The 18,480-nt window shown below is 47.5% G+C and overlaps 1 protein-coding gene across 1 annotated transcript in view; it reads left to right on the forward strand.

Moving 5' to 3' along the window:
* The window catches only part of MUC17 (mucin 17, cell surface associated), a 46,493-nt gene that overhangs the window by 16,178 nt on the left and 11,835 nt on the right, over window positions 1-18,480 (forward strand). The window contains exons 7-11 of the mRNA XM_077996423.1: window positions 1,484-2,294; window positions 3,711-5,521; window positions 7,817-9,940; window positions 11,528-12,565; window positions 12,740-15,529. Coding sequence (XP_077852549.1) covers window positions 1,484-2,294; window positions 3,711-5,521; window positions 7,817-9,940; window positions 11,528-12,565; window positions 12,740-15,529 — 8,574 coding nt within the window. The remainder of the gene's footprint in view (window positions 1-1,483; window positions 2,295-3,710; window positions 5,522-7,816; window positions 9,941-11,527; window positions 12,566-12,739; window positions 15,530-18,480) is intronic.

An 18,480-nucleotide genomic window follows, 5' to 3' on the forward strand; every position in this document is an offset into this window, starting at 1 on the left:
ATCCAAGTCAGTTCATCTCCTACAACTCCTGAAGGGACCAGGATGCCAATCTCGACTCCTAGTGAAGGAAGCACCCCATTAACAACTATTTCTGTTAGCACCACACGTGTGACCAGTTCTGCGGGCAGCACGCTTTCAACACCTTCTGTTGACACCAGCACATCTGTGACCACTTCTATCCAAGTCAGTTCATCTGCTACAACTCCTGAAGGTACCAGTATTCCAACCTCGACTCCTAGTGAAGGAAACACTCCATTAACAACTATTCCTGTCAGTACCACACATGTGACCAGTTCTGAGGGCAGCACCTGTTCAACACTTTCTGTAGACACCAGCACACCTGTCACCACTTCTACCCGTGTCAGTTCATCTCCTACCACTCCTGAAGTCACCACCATGCCATTCTCAACTTCTAGTGTTGGAAGCACTCCATTAACAACTATTTCTGTCAGCACCACACGTGTGACTAGTTCTGCGGGCAGCATGCTTTCAACACCTTCGGTTGACACCAACACATTTGTGACCACTTCGACCCAAGTCAGTTCATCTCCTACAACTCCTGAAGTCACGACCATGCCAATCTCTACACCTAGTGAAGGAAGCACTCCATTAACAACTATTCCTGTCAGCACCACACGTGTGACCAGTTCTGAGGGCAGCACCCTTTCAACACCTTCTGTTGACACCAGCACACCTGTGACCACTTCTATGCAAGTCAGTTCATCTGCTACAACTCCTGAAGGTACCAGTATGGCAACCTCGACTCCTAGTGAAGGAAGCACTCCATTAACAACTATTCCTGTCAACACCACACCTGTGACTAGTTCTGCAGGGAACATGCTTTCAACACCTTCGATTGACACCAGCACATCTGTGACCACTTCTACCCAAGTCAGTTCATCTCCTACAACTCCTGAAGTCACCACCATGCCAATCTCTACTCCTAGTGACAGAAGCACTCCATTAACAACTATTCCTCTCAGCACCACACGTGGGACCAGTTCTGAGGGCAGTACCCTCTCAACACCTTCTGCTGACACCAGCACACCTGTGACCACTTCTATCCAAGTCAATGCATCTCCTACGACTCCTGAAGTAACCACCATGCCAATCTCAACTCCTAGTGAAGGAAGCACTCCATTAACCACTAGTCCTGTCAGCACCACACGTGTGACCAGGTCTCAGGTTAGCACCCATTCAACACCTTCTGTTGACACCAGCACACCTGTGACCACTTCCACCCAAGTCAGTTCATCTCCTACCACTCCTGAAGTCACCACCATGCCAATTCCTACTCCTAGTGAAGGAAGCACTCCATTAGCAACTATTCCTGTCAGCACTACTAGTCTGACCAGTTCTGAGGGTAGCACCATTTCAACACCTTCTGTTGACATCAGCACACCTGTGACCACTTCTACACGAGTCACTTCATCTCCTACCATTCCTGAAGTCACCACCATGCCAATCTCAACTCCTAGTGTACGAAGCACTCCATTAACAACTATTCCTGTCAGCACCACACATGTGACCAGTTCTGAGGGCAGCACCCTTTCAACACCTTCTGTTGACACCAGCACACCTGTGACCACTTCTATGCAAGTCAGTTCATCTGCTACAACTCCTGAAGGTACCAGTATGGCAACCTCGACTCCTAGTGAAGGAAGCACTCCATTAACAACTATTCCTGTCAGCACCACACCTGTGACGAGTTCTGCGGACAGCATGCTTTCAACACCTTCAGTTTACACCAGCACATCTGTGACAACTTCTACCCAAGTCAGTTCATCTCCTACAACTCCTGAAGTCACCACCATGCCAATCTCTACTCCTAGTGAAGGAAGCACTCCATTAACCACTATTCCTGTCAGCACTACACGTGTGACCAGTTCTCAGGGTAGCACCCTTTCAACACCTTCTGTTGAAACCAGCACACCTGGGACCACTTCTATCCAAATCAGTTCATCTCCTACAACTCCTGAAGGTAATAGTATGCCAATCTCGACTCCTAGTGAAGGAAGCACTCCATTAACAATTTTGCCTGTCAGCACCACACGTGTGACCAGTTCTGAGGGCAGCACCCTTTCAATACCTTCTGTTGACACTAGCACACCTGGGACCACTTCTACCGAAGTCAGTTCATCTCCTACAACTCCTGAAGGTACCAGTATATCAATCTCGACTCCTAGTGAAGGAAGCACTCCATTAACAATTTTGCCTGTCAGCACCACATCGGTGACCCTTTCTGATCCTAGCACACCTTCAACACCTCCTGTTGACACCAGCACACCTGTGACATCTTCTACAAGAGTCAGTTCATCTCCTACAACTCCTGAAGTCACCACCATGCCAATCTCTACTCCTAGTGTACGAAGCACTCAATTAACAACTATTCCTGTCAGCACCACACGTGTGACCAGTTCTGCGGGCAGCATGCTTTCAACCCCTTCTGTTGACACCAGCACACCTGTGACCACTTCTACCCAAGTCAGTTCATCTCCTACCACTCCTGAAGTCACCACCATGCCAATCTTGACTCCTAGTGAAGGAAGCACTCCATTAACAACTATTCCTGTCAGCATCACACCTGTGACCAGTTCTGCGGATAGCATGCTTTCAACACCTTCAGTTTACACCAGCACATCTGTGACCACTTCTACCCAAGTCAGGTTATCTCCTACAACTCCTGAAGATACCAGTATGCCAAACTTGACTCCTAGTGAAGGAAGCACTCCATTAACAATTTTGCCTGTCAGCACCACCTCAGAGACCATTTCTGATCCTAGCACACCTTCAACACCTCCTGTTGACACCAGCACACCTGTGACCACTTCTACCCACATCAGTTCATCTCCTACAACTCCTGAAGTCACCACCATGCCAATCTCGACTGCTAGTGAAGGAAGCACTCCATTAACAACTATTCCTGTCAGCACCACACGTGTGACCAGTTCTGAGGGTAGCACCCTTTCAACACTTTCTGTTGACACCACCACACCTGCGACCACTTCTACCCTGGTCAGTTCATCTCCTACAACTCCTGAAGTCATCACCATGCCAATCTCTACTCCTAGTGAAGGAAGCACTCCATTAACAACTATTCCTGTCAGCACCACACGTGTGACCAGTTCTGAGGGCAGCACCCTTTCAACACTTTCTGTTGACACCACCACACCTGCAACCACTTCTACCCACATCAGTTCATCACCTACAACTCCTGAAATCACCACCATGCCAATCCCTACTCCTAGTGAAGGTAGCACTCCATTAGCAACTATTCCTGTCAGCACTACTAGTCTGACCAGTTCTGAGGGTAGCACCATTTCAACACCTTCTGTTGATATCAGCACACCTGTGACCACTTCTATCCAAGTCAGTTCATCTGCTACAACTCCTGAAGGTACCAGTATGGCAACCTCGACTCCTAGTGAAGGAAGCACTCCATTAACAACTATTCCTGTCAGCACCACACCTGTGACCAGTTCTGCGGACAGCATGCTTTCAACAACTTCAGTTTACACCAGCACATCTGTGACCACTTCTACCCAAGTCAGTTCATCTCCTACAACTCCTAAAGTCACCACCATGCCAATCTCTACTCCTAGTGACGGAAGCACTCCATTAACAACTATTCATGTCAGCACCTCACGTGTGACCAGTTCTGAGGGCAGCACCCTTTCAACACCTTCTGTTGACACCAGCACACCTGTGACCACTTCTATCCAAGTCAGTTCATCTGCTACAACTCCTGAAGGTACCAGGATTCCAACCTCGATTTCTAGTGAAGGAAGCACTCCATTAACAACTATTCCTGTCAGCACCACACGTGTGACCAGTTCTGAGGGCAGCACCCTTTCAACGCTTTCTGTTGACACCAGCACACCTGTGACCACTTCTACCCCCGTCAGTTCATCTCTTACAACTCCTGAAGTCACCACCATGCCAATCTCTACTCCTAGTGAAGGAAGCACTCCATTAACCACTATTCCTGTCAGCACTACACGTGTGACCAGTTCTCAGGGTAGCACCCTTTCAACACCTTCTGTTGACACCAGCACACCTGTGACCACTTCTATCCAAGTCAGTTCATCTCCTACCACTCCTGAAGGTACTAGTATGCCAATCTCGACTCTTAGTGAAGGAAGCACTCCATTAACAACTATTCCTGTCAGCACCACACATGTGACCAGTTCTGAGGACAGCACCCTTTCAACACCTTCTGTTGACACCAGCACACCTGTGACCACTTCTACCCAAGTCAGTTCATCTCCTACAACTCCTGAAGGTACCAGTATGCCAATCTCTACTCCTAGTGAAGGAAGCACTCCATTAACAATTTTGCCTGTCAGCACCACATCGGTGACCCTTTCTGATCTTAGCACACCTTCAACACCTCCTGTTGACACCAGCACACCTGTGACCACTTCTACAAGAGTCAGTTCATCTCCTACAACTCCTGAAGTCACCACCATGCCAATCTCTACTCCTAGTGTACGAAGCACTCAATTAACAACTATTCCTGTCAGCACCACACATGTGACCAGTTCTGAGGGCAGCACCCTTTCAACATCTTCTTTTGACACCAGCATACCTGTGACCACTTCTACCCAAATCAGTTCATCTGCTACAACTCCTGAAGGTACCAGTATGGCAACCTCGACTCCTAGTGAAGGAAGCACTCCATTAACAACTATTCCTGTCAGTACCACACGTGTGACCAGTTCTGCGGGCAGCACGCTTTCAACACCTTCTGTTGACACCAGCACACCTGTGACCACTTCTACCCAAGTCAGTTCATCTCCTACAACTCCTGAAGATACCAGTATGCCAATCTCGACTCCTGGTGAAGGAAGCACTCCATTAACAATTTTGCCTGTCAGCACCACATCGGAGACCATTTCTGATCCTAGCACACCTTCAACACCTCCTGTTGACACCAGCACACCTGTGACCACTTCTACCCACGTCAGTTCATCTTCTACAACTCCTGAAGTCACCACCATGCCAATCTCTACTCCTAGTGAAGGAAGCACTCCATTAACAACTATTCCTGTCAGCACCACACCTGTGACCGGTTCTGAGGGCAGCACCCTTTCAACAGTTTCTGTTGACACCACCACACCCGCGACCACTTCTACTCACGTCAGTTCATCTCCTACAACTCCTGAAGTCACCACCATGCCAATCTCGACTCCTAGTGAAGGAAGCACTCCATTAACAACTATTCCTGTCAGCACTACACGTGTGACCAGTTCTGAGGGCAGCACCCTTTCCACACTTTCTGTTGACACCACCACACCTGCGACCACTTCTACCCACATCAGTTCATCACCTACAACTCCTGAAATCACCACCATGCCAATCTCTACACCTAGTGAAGAAAGCACTCCATTAACCACTATTCCTGTCAGCACCACACATGTGACCAGTTCTGAGGACAGCACCCTTTCAACACCTTCTGTTGACACCAGCACACCTATGACCACTTCTACCCAAGTCAGTTCATCTCCTACAACTCCTGAAGGTATGCCAATCTCGACTCCTGGTGAAGGAAGCACTCCATTAACAATTTTGCCTGTCAGCACCACATCGGTGACCCTTTCTGATCCTAGCACACCTTCAACACCTCCTGTTGACACCAGCACACCTGTGACCACTTCTACCCACGTCAGTTCATCTGCTACAACTCCTGAAATCACCACCATGCCAATCCCTACTCCTAGTGAAGGAAGCACTCCATTAGCAACTATTCCTGTCAGCACTACTAGTCTGACCAGTTCTGAGGGTAGCACCATTTCAACACCTTCTGTTGACATCAGCACACCTGTGACCACTTCTACACGAGTCACCTCATCTCCTACCATTCCTGAAGTCACCACCATGCCAATCTCAACTCCTAGTGTACGAAGCACTCCATTAACAACTATTCCTGTCAGCACCACACATGTGACCAGTTCTGAGGGCAGCACCCTTTCAACACCTTCTGTTGACACCAGCACACCTGTGACCACTTCTATGCAAGTCAGTTCATCTGCTACAACTCCTGAAGGTACCAGTATGGCAACCTCGACTCCTAGTGAAGGAAGCACTCCATTAACAACTATTCCTGTCAGCACCACACCTGTGACGAGTTCTGCGGACAGCATGCTTTCAACACCTTCAGTTTACACCAGCACATCTGTGACAACTTCTACCCAAGTCAGTTCATCTCCTACAACTCCTGAAGTCACCACCATGCCAATCTCTACTCCTAGTGAAGGAAGCACTCCATTAACCACTATTCCTGTCAGCACTACACGTGTGACCAGTTCTCAGGGTAGCACCCTTTCAACACCTTCTGTTGAAACCAGCACACCTGGGACCACTTCTATCCAAATCAGTTCATCTCCTACAACTCCTGAAGGTAATAGTATGCCAATCTCGACTCCTAGTGAAGGAAGCACTCCATTAACAATTTTGCCTGTCAGCACCACACGTGTGACCAGTTCTGAGGGCAGCACCCTTTCAATACCTTCTGTTGACACTAGCACACCTGGGACCACTTCTACCGAAGTCAGTTCATCTCCTACAACTCCTGAAGGTACCAGTATATCAATCTCGACTCCTAGTGAAGGAAGCACTCCATTAACAATTTTGCCTGTCAGCACCACATCGGTGACCCTTTCTGATCCTAGCACACCTTCAACACCTCCTGTTGACACCAGCACACCTGTGACATCTTCTACAAGAGTCAGTTCATCTCCTACAACTCCTGAAGTCACCACCATGCCAATCTCTACTCCTAGTGTACGAAGCACTCAATTAACAACTATTCCTGTCAGCACCACACGTGTGACCAGTTCTGCGGGCAGCATGCTTTCAACCCCTTCTGTTGACACCAGCACACCTGTGACCACTTCTACCCAAGTCAGTTCATCTCCTACCACTCCTGAAGTCACCACCATGCCAATCTTGACTCCTAGTGAAGGAAGCACTCCATTAACAACTATTCCTGTCAGCATCACACCTGTGACCAGTTCTGCGGATAGCATGCTTTCAACACCTTCAGTTTACACCAGCACATCTGTGACCACTTCTACCCAAGTCAGGTTATCTCCTACAACTCCTGAAGATACCAGTATGCCAAACTTGACTCCTAGTGAAGGAAGCACTCCATTAACAATTTTGCCTGTCAGCACCACCTCAGAGACCATTTCTGATCCTAGCACACCTTCAACACCTCCTGTTGACACCAGCACACCTGTGACCACTTCTACCCACATCAGTTCATCTCCTACAACTCCTGAAGTCACCACCATGCCAATCTCGACTGCTAGTGAAGGAAGCACTCCATTAACAACTATTCCTGTCAGCACCACACGTGTGACCAGTTCTGAGGGTAGCACCCTTTCAACACTTTCTGTTGACACCACCACACCTGCGACCACTTCTACCCTGGTCAGTTCATCTCCTACAACTCCTGAAGTCATCACCATGCCAATCTCTACTCCTAGTGAAGGAAGCACTCCATTAACAACTATTCCTGTCAGCACCACACGTGTGACCAGTTCTGAGGGCAGCACCCTTTCAACACTTTCTGTTGACACCACCACACCTGCAACCACTTCTACCCACATCAGTTCATCACCTACAACTCCTGAAATCACCACCATGCCAATCCCTACTCCTAGTGAAGGTAGCACTCCATTAGCAACTATTCCTGTCAGCACTACTAGTCTGACCAATTCTGAGGGTAGCACCATTTCAACACCTTCTGTTGATATCAGCACACCTGTGACCACTTCTATCCAAGTCAGTTCATCTGCTACAACTCCTGAAGGTACCAGTATGGCAACCTCGACTCCTAGTGAAGGAAGCACTCCATTAACAACTATTCCTGTCAGCACCACACCTGTGACCAGTTCTGCGGACAGCATGCTTTCAACAACTTCAGTTTACACCAGCACATCTGTGACCACTTCTACCCAAGTCAGTTCATCTCCTACAACTCCTAAAGTCACCACCATGCCAATCTCTACTCCTAGTGACGGAAGCACTCCATTAACAACTATTCCTGTCAGCACCTCACGTGTGACCAGTTCTGAGGGCAGCACCCTTTCAACACCTTCTGTTGACACCAGCACACCTGTGACCACTTCTATCCAAGTCAGTTCATCTGCTACAACTCCTGAAGGTACCAGGATTCCAACCTCGATTTCTAGTGAAGGAAGCACTCCATTAACAACTATTCCTGTCAGCACCACACGTGTGACCAGTTCTGAGGGCAGCACCCTTTCAACGCTTTCTGTTGACACCAGCACACCTGTGACCACTTCTACCCCCGTCAGTTCATCTCTTACAACTCCTGAAGTCACCACCATGCCAATCTCTACTCCTAGTGAAGGAAGCACTCCATTAACCACTATTCCTGTCAGCACTACACGTGTGACCAGTTCTCAGGGTAGCACCCTTTCAACACCTTCTGTTGACACCAGCACACCTGTGACCACTTCTATCCAAGTCAGTTCATCTCCTACCACTCCTGAAGGTACTAGTATGCCAATCTCGACTCTTAGTGAAGGAAGCACTCCATTAACAACTATTCCTGTCAGCACCACACATGTGACCAGTTCTGAGGACAGCACCCTTTCAACACCTTCTGTTGACACCAGCACACCTGTGACCACTTCTACCCAAGTCAGTTCATCTCCTACAACTCCTGAAGGTACCAGTATGCCAATCTCTACTCCTAGTGAAGGAAGCACTCCATTAACAATTTTGCCTGTCAGCACCACATCGGTGACCCTTTCTGATCTTAGCACACCTTCAACACCTCCTGTTGACACCAGCACACCTGTGACCACTTCTACAAGAGTCAGTTCATCTCCTACCACTCCTGAAGTCACCACCATGCCAATCTCTACTCCTAGTGTACGAAGCACTCAATTAACAACTATTCCTGTCAGCACCACACATGTGACCAGTTCTGAGGGCAGCACCCTTTCAACATCTTCTTTTGACACCAGCATACCTGTGACCACTTCTACCCAAATCAGTTCATCTGCTACAACTCCTGAAGGTACCAGTATGGCAACCTCGACTCCTAGTGAAGGAAGCACTCCATTAACAACTATTCCTGTCAGTACCACACGTGTGACCAGTTCTGCGGGCAGCATGCTTTCAACACCTTCTGTTGACACCAGCACACCTGTGACCACTTCTACCCAAGTCAGTTCATCTCCTACAACTCCTGAAGATACCAGTATGCCAATCTCGACTCCTGGTGAAGGAAGCACTCCATTAACAATTTTGCCTGTCAGCACCACATCGGAGACCATTTCTGATCCTAGCACACCTTCAACACCTCCTGTTGACACCAGCACACCTGTGACCACTTCTACCCACGTCAGTTCATCTTCTACAACTCCTGAAGTCACCACCATGCCAATCTCGACTCCTAGTGAAGGAAGCACTCCATTAACAACTATTCCTGTCAGCACCACACCTGTGACCGGTTCTGAGGGCAGCACCCTTTCAACAGTTTCTGTTGACACCACCACACCCGCGACCACTTCTACTCACGTCAGTTCATCTCCTACAACTCCTGAAGTCACCACCATGCCAATCTCGACTCCTAGTGAAGGAAGCACTCCATTAACAACTATTCCTGTCAGCACTACACGTGTGACCAGTTCTGAGGGCAGCACCCTTTCCACACTTTCTGTTGACACCACCACACCTGCGACCACTTCTACCCACATCAGTTCATCACCTACAACTCCTGAAATCACCACCATGCCAATCTCTACACCTAGTGAAGAAAGCACTCCATTAACCACTATTCCTGTCAGCACCACACATGTGACCAGTTCTGAGGACAGCACCCTTTCAACACCTTCTGTTGACACCAGCACACCTATGACCACTTCTACCCAAGTCAGTTCATCTCCTACAACTCCTGAAGGTATGCCAATCTCGACTCCTGGTGAAGGAAGCACTCCATTAACAATTTTGCCTGTCAGCACCACATCGGTGACCCTTTCTGATCCTAGCACACCTTCAACACCTCCTGTTGACACCAGCACACCTGTGACCACTTCTACCCACGTCAGTTCATCTGCTACAACTCCTGAAATCACCACCATGCCAATCCCTACTCCTAGTGAAGGAAGCACTCCATTAGCAACTATTCCTGTCAGCACTACTAGTCTGACCAGTTCTGAGGGTAGCACCATTTCAACACCTTCTGTTGACATCAGCACACCTGTGACCACTTCTACACGAGTCACTTCATCTCCTACCATTCCTGAAGTCACCACCATGCCAATCTCAACTCCTAGTGAAGGAAGCACTCCATTAACCACTATTCCTGTCAGCACTACACGTGTGACCAGTTCTCAGGGTAGCACCCTTTCAACACCTTCTGTTGAAACCAGCACACCTGGGACCACTTCTATCCAAATCAGTTCATCTCCTACAACTCCTGAAGGTAATAGTATGCCAATCTCGACTCCTAGTGAAGGAAGCACTCCATTAACAATTTTGCCTGTCAGCACCACACGTGTGACCAGTTCTGAGGGCAGCACCCTTTCAATACCTTCTGTTGACACTAGCACACCTGGGACCACTTCTACCGAAGTCAGTTCATCTCCTACAACTCCTGAAGGTACCAGTATATCAATCTCGACTCCTAGTGAAGGAAGCACTCCATTAACAATTTTGCCTGTCAGCACCACATCGGTGACCCTTTCTGATCCTAGCACACCTTCAACACCTCCTGTTGACACCAGCACACCTGTGACCACTTCTACAAGAGTCAGTTCATCTCCTACAACTCCTGAAGTCACCACCATGCCAATCTCTACTCCTAGTGTACGAAGCACTCAATTAACAACTATTCCTGTCAGCACCACACATGTGACCAGTTCTGAGGGCAGCACCCTTTCAACACCTTCTGTTGACACCAGCATACCTGTGACCACTTCTACCCAAATCAGTTCATCTGCTACAACTCCTGAAGGTACCACTATGGCAACCTCGACTCCTAGTGAAGGAAGCACTCCATTAACTACTATTCCTGTCAGCACCACACGTGTGACTAGTTCTGCAGGCAGCATGCTTTCAACTCCTTCTGTTGACACCAGCACACCTGTGACCACTTCTACCCAAGTCAGTTCATCTCCTACCACTCCTGAAGTCACCACCATGCCAATCTTGACTCCTAGTGAAGGAAGCACTCCATTAACAACTATTCCTGTCAGCATCACACCTGTGACCAGTTCTGCGGATAGCATGCTTTCAACACCTTCAGTTTACACCAGCACATCTGTGACCACTTCTACCCAAGTCAGGTCATCTCCTACAACTCCTGAAGATACCAGTATGCCAAACTTGACTCCTAGTGAAGGAAGCACTCCATTAACAATTTTGCCTGTCAGCACCACCTCAGAGACCATTTCTGATCCTAGCACACCTGCAACACCTCCTGTTGACACCAGCACACCTGTGACCACTTCTACCCACATCAGTTCATCTCCTACAACTCCTGAAGTCACCACCATGCCAATCTCGACTGCTAGTGAAGGAAGCACTCCATTAACAACTATTCCTGTCAGCACCACACGTGTGACCAGTTCTGAGGGTAGCACCCTTTCAACACTTTCTGTTGACACCACCACACCTGCGACCACTTCTACCCACGTCAGTTCATCTCCTACAACTCCTGAAGTCATCACCATGCCAATCTCTACTCCTAGTGAAGGAAGCACTCCATTAACAATTTTGCCTGTCAGCACCACCTCAGAGACCATTTCTGATCCTAGCACACCTTCAACACCTCCTGTTGACACCAGCACACCTGTGACCACTTCTACCCACGTCAGTTCACATCCTACAACTCCTGAAGTCACCACCATGCCAATCTCGACTCCTAGTGAAGGAAGCACTCCATTAACAACTATTCCTGTCAGCACCACACGTGTGACCAGTTCTGAGGGCAGCACCCTTTCAATAACTTCAGTTGACACCAGCACACCTGTGACCACTTCTACCCAAGTCAGTTCATCTCCTACAACTCCTGAAGATACCAGTATGCCAATCTTGACTCCTAGTGAAGGAAGCACTCCATTAACAACTATTCCTGTCAGCACCACACGTGTGACCAGTTCTGAGGACAGCACCCTTTCAACACTTTCTGTTGACACTACCACACCTGCGACCACTTCTACCCACATCAGTTCATCACCTACAACTCCTGAAATCACCACCATGCCAATCTCTACACCTAGTGAAGGAAGCACTCCATTAACCACTATTCCTGTCAGCACCACACATGTGACCAGTTCTGAGGACAGCACCCTTTCAACACCTTCTGTTGACACCAGCACACCTATGACCACTTCTACCCAAGTCAGTTCATCTCCTACAACTCCTGAAGGTTCCAGTATGCCAATCTCGACTCCTAGTGAAGGAAGCACTCAATTAACAATTTTGCCTGTCAGCACCACATCAGTGACCCTTTCTGATCCTAGCACACCTTCAACACCTCCTGTTGACACCAGCACACCTGTGACCACTTCTACCCACGTCAGTTCATCTGCTACAACTCCTGAAATCACCACCATGCCAATCCCTACTCCTAGTGAAGGAAGCACTCCATTAGCAACTATTCCTGTCAGCACTAGTAGTCTGACCAGTTCTGAGGGTAGCACCATTTCAACACCTTCTGTTGATATCAGCACACCTGTGACCACTTCTATCCAAGTCAGTTCATCTGCTACAACTCCTGAAGGTACCAGTATGGCAACCTCGACTCCTAGTGAAGGAAGCACTCCATTAACAACTATTCCTGTCAGCACCACACATCTGACCAGTTCTGATGGCAGCACCCTTTCAACACCTTCAGTTTACACCAGCACATCTGTGACCACTTCTACCCAAGTCAGTTCATCTCCTACAACTCCTGAAGTCACCACCATGCCAATCTCTACTCCTAGTGACGGAAGCACTCCATTAACAACTATTCCTGTCAGCACCTCACGTGTGACCAGTTCTGAGGGCAGCACCCTTTCAACACCTTCTGTTGACACCAGCACACCTGTGACCACTTCTATCCACGTCAGTTCATCTGCTACAACTCCTGAAGGTACCAGTATTCCAACCTCAATTCCTAGTGAGGGAAGCACTCCATTAACAACTATTCCTGTCAGCACCACACGTGTGACCAGTTCTGAGGGCAGCACCCTTTCAACGCTTTCTGTTGACACCAGCACACCTGTGACCACTTCTATCCAAGTCAGTTCATCTGCTACAACTCCTGAAGGTACCAGTATGGCAACCTCGACTCCTAGTGAAGGAAGCACTCCATTAACAACTATTCCTGTCAGCACCACACATCTGACCAGTTCTGATGGCAGCACCCTTTCAACACCTTCAGTTTACACCAGCACATCTGTGACCACTTCTACCCAAGTCAGTTCATCTCCTACAACTCCTGAAGTCACCACCATGCCAATCTCTACTCCTAGTGACGGAAGCACTCCATTAACAACTATTCCTGTCAGCACCTCACGTGTGACCAGTTCTGAGGGCAGCACCCTTTCAACACCTTCTGTTGACACCAGCACACCTGTGACCACTTCTATCCACGTCAGTTCATCTGCTACAACTCCTGAAGGTACCAGTATTCCAACCTCAATTCCTAGTGAGGGAAGCACTCCATTAACAACTATTCCTGTCAGCACCACACGTGTGACCAGTTCTGAGGGCAGCACCCTTTCAACGCTTTCTGTTGACACCAGCACACCTGTGACCACTTCTACCCCCATCAGTTCATCTCTTACAACTCCTGAAGTCACCACTATGCTAATCTCTACTCCTAGTGAAGGAAGCACTCCATTAACCACTATTCCTGTCAGCACTACACGTGTGACCAGTTCTCAGGGTAGCACCCTTTCAACACCTTCTGTTGAAACCAGCACACCTGTGACCACTTTTATCCAAGTCAGTTCATCTCCTACAACTCCTGAAGGTACCAGTATGCCAATCTCGACTCCTAGTGAAGGAAGCACTCCATTAACAACTATTCCTGTCAGCACCACACGTGTGACCAGTTCTGAGGGCAGCACCCTTTCAACACCTTCTGTTGACACCAGCACACCTGTGACCACTTCTACCCAAGTCAGTTCATCTCCTACAACTCCTGAAGGTACCAGTATGCCAATCTCGACTCCTAGTGAAGGAAGCACTCCATTAACAACTATTACTGTCAGCAGCACACATGTGACCAGTTCTGAGGGTAACACCCTTTCAACACCTTTTGTTGACACCAGCACACCTGTGACCACTTCTACTGAGGCCATTTCATCTTCTGCAACTCTTGACAGTACCACCATGTCTGTGTCTATACCCACGGAAATCAGCACCCTTGGGACCACTATTCTTATCAGCTCCACCCCTGTAACGAGGTTTCCTGAGAGTAGCACCCCTTCCATATCATCTGTTGACACCAGCATGTCCGTGACCACTGCCTCTGAAGGAAGTTCATCTCCTACAACTCTTGAAGGCACCACCATGCCTGTGTCAACTATGAGTGAAAGAAGCACTTTACTGACAACTCTCCTCAGCCCTATATCTGTGACGAGTCCTTCTGAGGCCAGCACACTTTCAAAACCTCCTGGTGATACCAGCACACCTTTGCTCACCTCTACCAAAGCCAGTTCATCCTCCATACCTGCCAAAGGCACTACCATACATATTTCAACTACCAGTGAAAGAAGCACTCCATTAACAACTCCTCGTGTTAGCACCACACCTCCAACTAGCTTTACTGAGGCCAGCACACCTTCAACACCTCCTCTTGACACAAGCACAACTTTTACGCCTTCTACTGAAGCTGCCTCAACTCCCACCATTCCTGTAGCCACCACCAGATCTGTATCAATGACCACAGAAGGAAGCACACCTGGGACAACCATTTTTATTCCCACCACTTCTGTCACCAGTTCTACCTCTGATGTCATTCCTGCAACAACTGGTGCTGTATCTACCCCTGTGATAACTTCCACAGAATTAAACACACCATCAACCTCTACTAGTAGTACCACCACATCTTTTTCAACTACTAAGGAATTTACAACAACTGCAATGACTACTGCAGCCCCTCTCACATATGTGACCATGTCTACTGCCCCCAGCACAACCAGCAGAGGCTCCACTACTTCTGCATCAACACTTTCTGCAGCCAGTACACCTCACACCTCTGCTTCTGTCACCACCCATCCTGTGACCCCTTCATCAGAATCCAGCAGGCCGTCAACAATCACTTCTCACACCATCCCACCTATATTTCCTCCTGCTCACTCCAGTACACCTCCAACAACCTCTGCCTCCTCCACGGCTGTGATCCCTGAGACTGTCACTACCATGACCACTGGGCCAAAACCCAGCACAAGGACTGCTTCCTCCTCCACGGTGACCACCACCACTGTCCCCACGACTACTTCTACAATTAAGAGCACCCCCACCTCAACTACTGTGCCAACAACCACAACATGTAAGTGATTTCTTGAATTTTCCCTTTTTTAAATTATACTTTAAGTTCTAGGGTACATGTGCACAACATGCAGGTTTGTTACATATGTATACATGTGCCATGCTGGTTTGCTGCACCCATTAACTCATCATTTACATTAGGTATTTCTCCTAATGTTATCCCTCCCTCATCCCTCCACCCCACAGCAGACCCTGGTGTGTGATGTTTCCCGCCCCGTGTCCAAGTGATCTCATTGTTCAGTTCCCACCTATGAGTGAGAACATGCGGTGTTTGGTTTTCTGTCCTTGCGATAGTTTGCTCAGAAGGTTTCCACCTTCATCCATGTCTCTACAAAGGACTTGAACTCATCGTTTTTTATGACTGCATAGTATTCCATGGAGTGAACAGGCAACCTACAGAATGGCAGAAAATTTTTGCAATCTACTTATCTGACAAAGGGCTAATATCCAGAATCTACAAAGAACTTAAACAAATGTACAAGAAAAAAATCAAACAACCCCATCAAAAAGTGAGCAACGGATAAGAACAGACACTTTTCAAAAGAATTTACCTTTTTGAAACTGACCTTTCTTTTCAATCTCCACTCACTACTTTTTGTGGTTTTCTTCTTAAACATTTACTCCTAAACTCCTTTTGATCTGACTTACTTGTTTTCCAATTGATAAAACTCGCATCAAGGTTTTCTGTCTCAGCACTCTCTCACTTCTCCACTCTCGCTGTTTCTTGCACAAGTTCCCCTTTTTTGAACAAAGTATTACCTCTCTTTGCCTGGGCACCTCAATCTCCAGTATTCTGTCCACAAGTCCTGTTTTCCCTCTTTTGTATTCTGCAGGTCTCTGTTCCATTGCACTTTGTATGCCATAATGTTATTAACTCTGAGTGGTTTATTTATGTTTTATTTTAAACTTTTTAGTTTACTTTGTAAACTTTCTAGTGGATTTTCTCACTGATTTTGTTCATACTAAAGTACAAACTTTTTTTTTTTCCAGACGGTTTTTGCCAATTCATTCATGTGTACCTTTGTCAAGTATCTCTGCCACCATTCACTTTTATTTTGATTCATCTTATCCCCTGAGCATCCGCTATAGAAGCAAAAGAGGATTCCTTCACTTCTATCAGCTCTGAATTCTACCTCCAATGCCTATGAGTGTTTTGCTGTCCTTACGTATCCCTCTCCTTTCTCTGACTCAAGAACTTTCACTCAGCCTTCTTCTATCTTGTTAGGGTAAGAATTGCACCATCCAATACCTGCTATTATAATATCCTGTATATTGTATTACATGAATCATGTAATATACTAATAGACCTGTGAGTATGACTCCCAGATTAAGAATATTTTGCATACATTTTTAAAAGTATGTTAGTTAAAATACCTGAAAACTCTGATTTATTTAGATGACTAGGCTCACAGGTATATGATCTGTGTCTGCCCACAGAACTGCCGAATCCCATCTTGAATTGATGACGGTGAAGGTGGTTCTTCAGTTTTTGACTACTACGTTTTCTCTGGACTTTGTGATTTTTTCCTCTGCTCAATTCTACTTTGCCTGAGCTTTTCTTTTTCTTTTTCTTTTCTGATGGAGTTTCACTCTTGTTGCCCAGGCTGGAGTGCAATGGCGCGATCACGGTTCACTGCAACCTCCACTCCCCAGGTTCAAGCGATTCTCTCACCTCAGCCTCCTGCGTAGCTGGGGTTAGAGCGCACGCCAACACACCCAGCTAATTTTTGTAGTTTTGGTAGAGACAGGGTTTCACTATGTTGGCCAGGCTGGTCTTGAACTCCTGACCTCAGGTGATCCACCTGCCTCAGCTTCCCAAAGTGTTAGGATTACAGGTGTGAACCACCATGCCTGGCTGGATTTTCTATCATATGGCTTTTTTCTCTTGATTCTCTCCAATATGTCTTTGTCTTCTTGAGCTCTCCGATTCTCAGATGAGTGGTCTGAGCATTTTCAGGTGGGAGATCTGGACCTTGTATTTCCAGGAAGCCTCGTAGGTGTCTCACGACAAAGGCCAAGTGGCTGCAATGCCACTGGACCCACTATCTGGTGTCGGTCGCATCTTTAAAAGCAGATTGTCCTCCTTCTGTCTTCCTCCTCTTCCCCAGAGATTGGCCTTCCCTTTAGACTGTTGAGCAATGGGTGAACGCACCCCAGCGTCTGCTTCTGTTGTTCTAACCCGTGTTTTGGCACTTAGCTCAGATCTGGGCATCTTCAGTAATGAAAGCGAGAAAGAGACGGAGGGAGGAGACTGATTTATGTATGGGTAAACCCATAGGATGTATGGGTTTCCGGTGTGCCCAGGACTCTTGACTTCTCTCTTCTATTCTTTCCGAACGTCTTGGAGCAAAAGCCCATAAATAGAGGCTGCATGATGTGATTTTCATGAGTGTGGATCCTGCTCTCTGAGTCTGTTTAGGGTAAACCAGAAGGCAGGGGTGAGGCAGGTCTTTGCAGAGTCTATACATACCTCATGCCCTTCCCCAGACAAAACACACCTTGAATACTGATCTACCCAGGCACAGCGATTTTCAACAAAAAGCAAAGTAAACAGAGCTTTAGATTTTCCAGGTTGGTTGGCATGGATATTCAAGAGTTGGCTATCACTACTTCCTACCTATTTAAACTAAGAGGAGTTTATTTGTTGTACTGCAATTTAAAAAGGAGTTGTTAGGCTGGGCGTGATGGCTCACACCTGTAATCCCAGCATTTTGTGAGGCTGAGACTGGAGGATTTGTTAAGGTCAGGAGTTTGAGACCAGCCTGGGCAACAGAGCAAGACCCCATCTCTACAGAAAAATTTTAAAAATAAGCCAGACATGGTGATTCATGCCTGCAGTCCCAGTTACATGGGAGGCTAAGGTGGGAGGATTGCTTAAGCCCAGTAGGTCAAGGCTGTAGTGAGCTATGATTGCACCACTACACTCCAACCTGAATGACATGGTGAGATTCT

The sequence above is a fragment of the Macaca mulatta genome, chromosome 3 (assembly GCF_049350105.2).
Source record: "Macaca mulatta isolate MMU2019108-1 chromosome 3, T2T-MMU8v2.0, whole genome shotgun sequence".
In the NCBI taxonomy this organism is placed as follows: Eukaryota; Metazoa; Chordata; class Mammalia; order Primates; family Cercopithecidae; genus Macaca; species Macaca mulatta.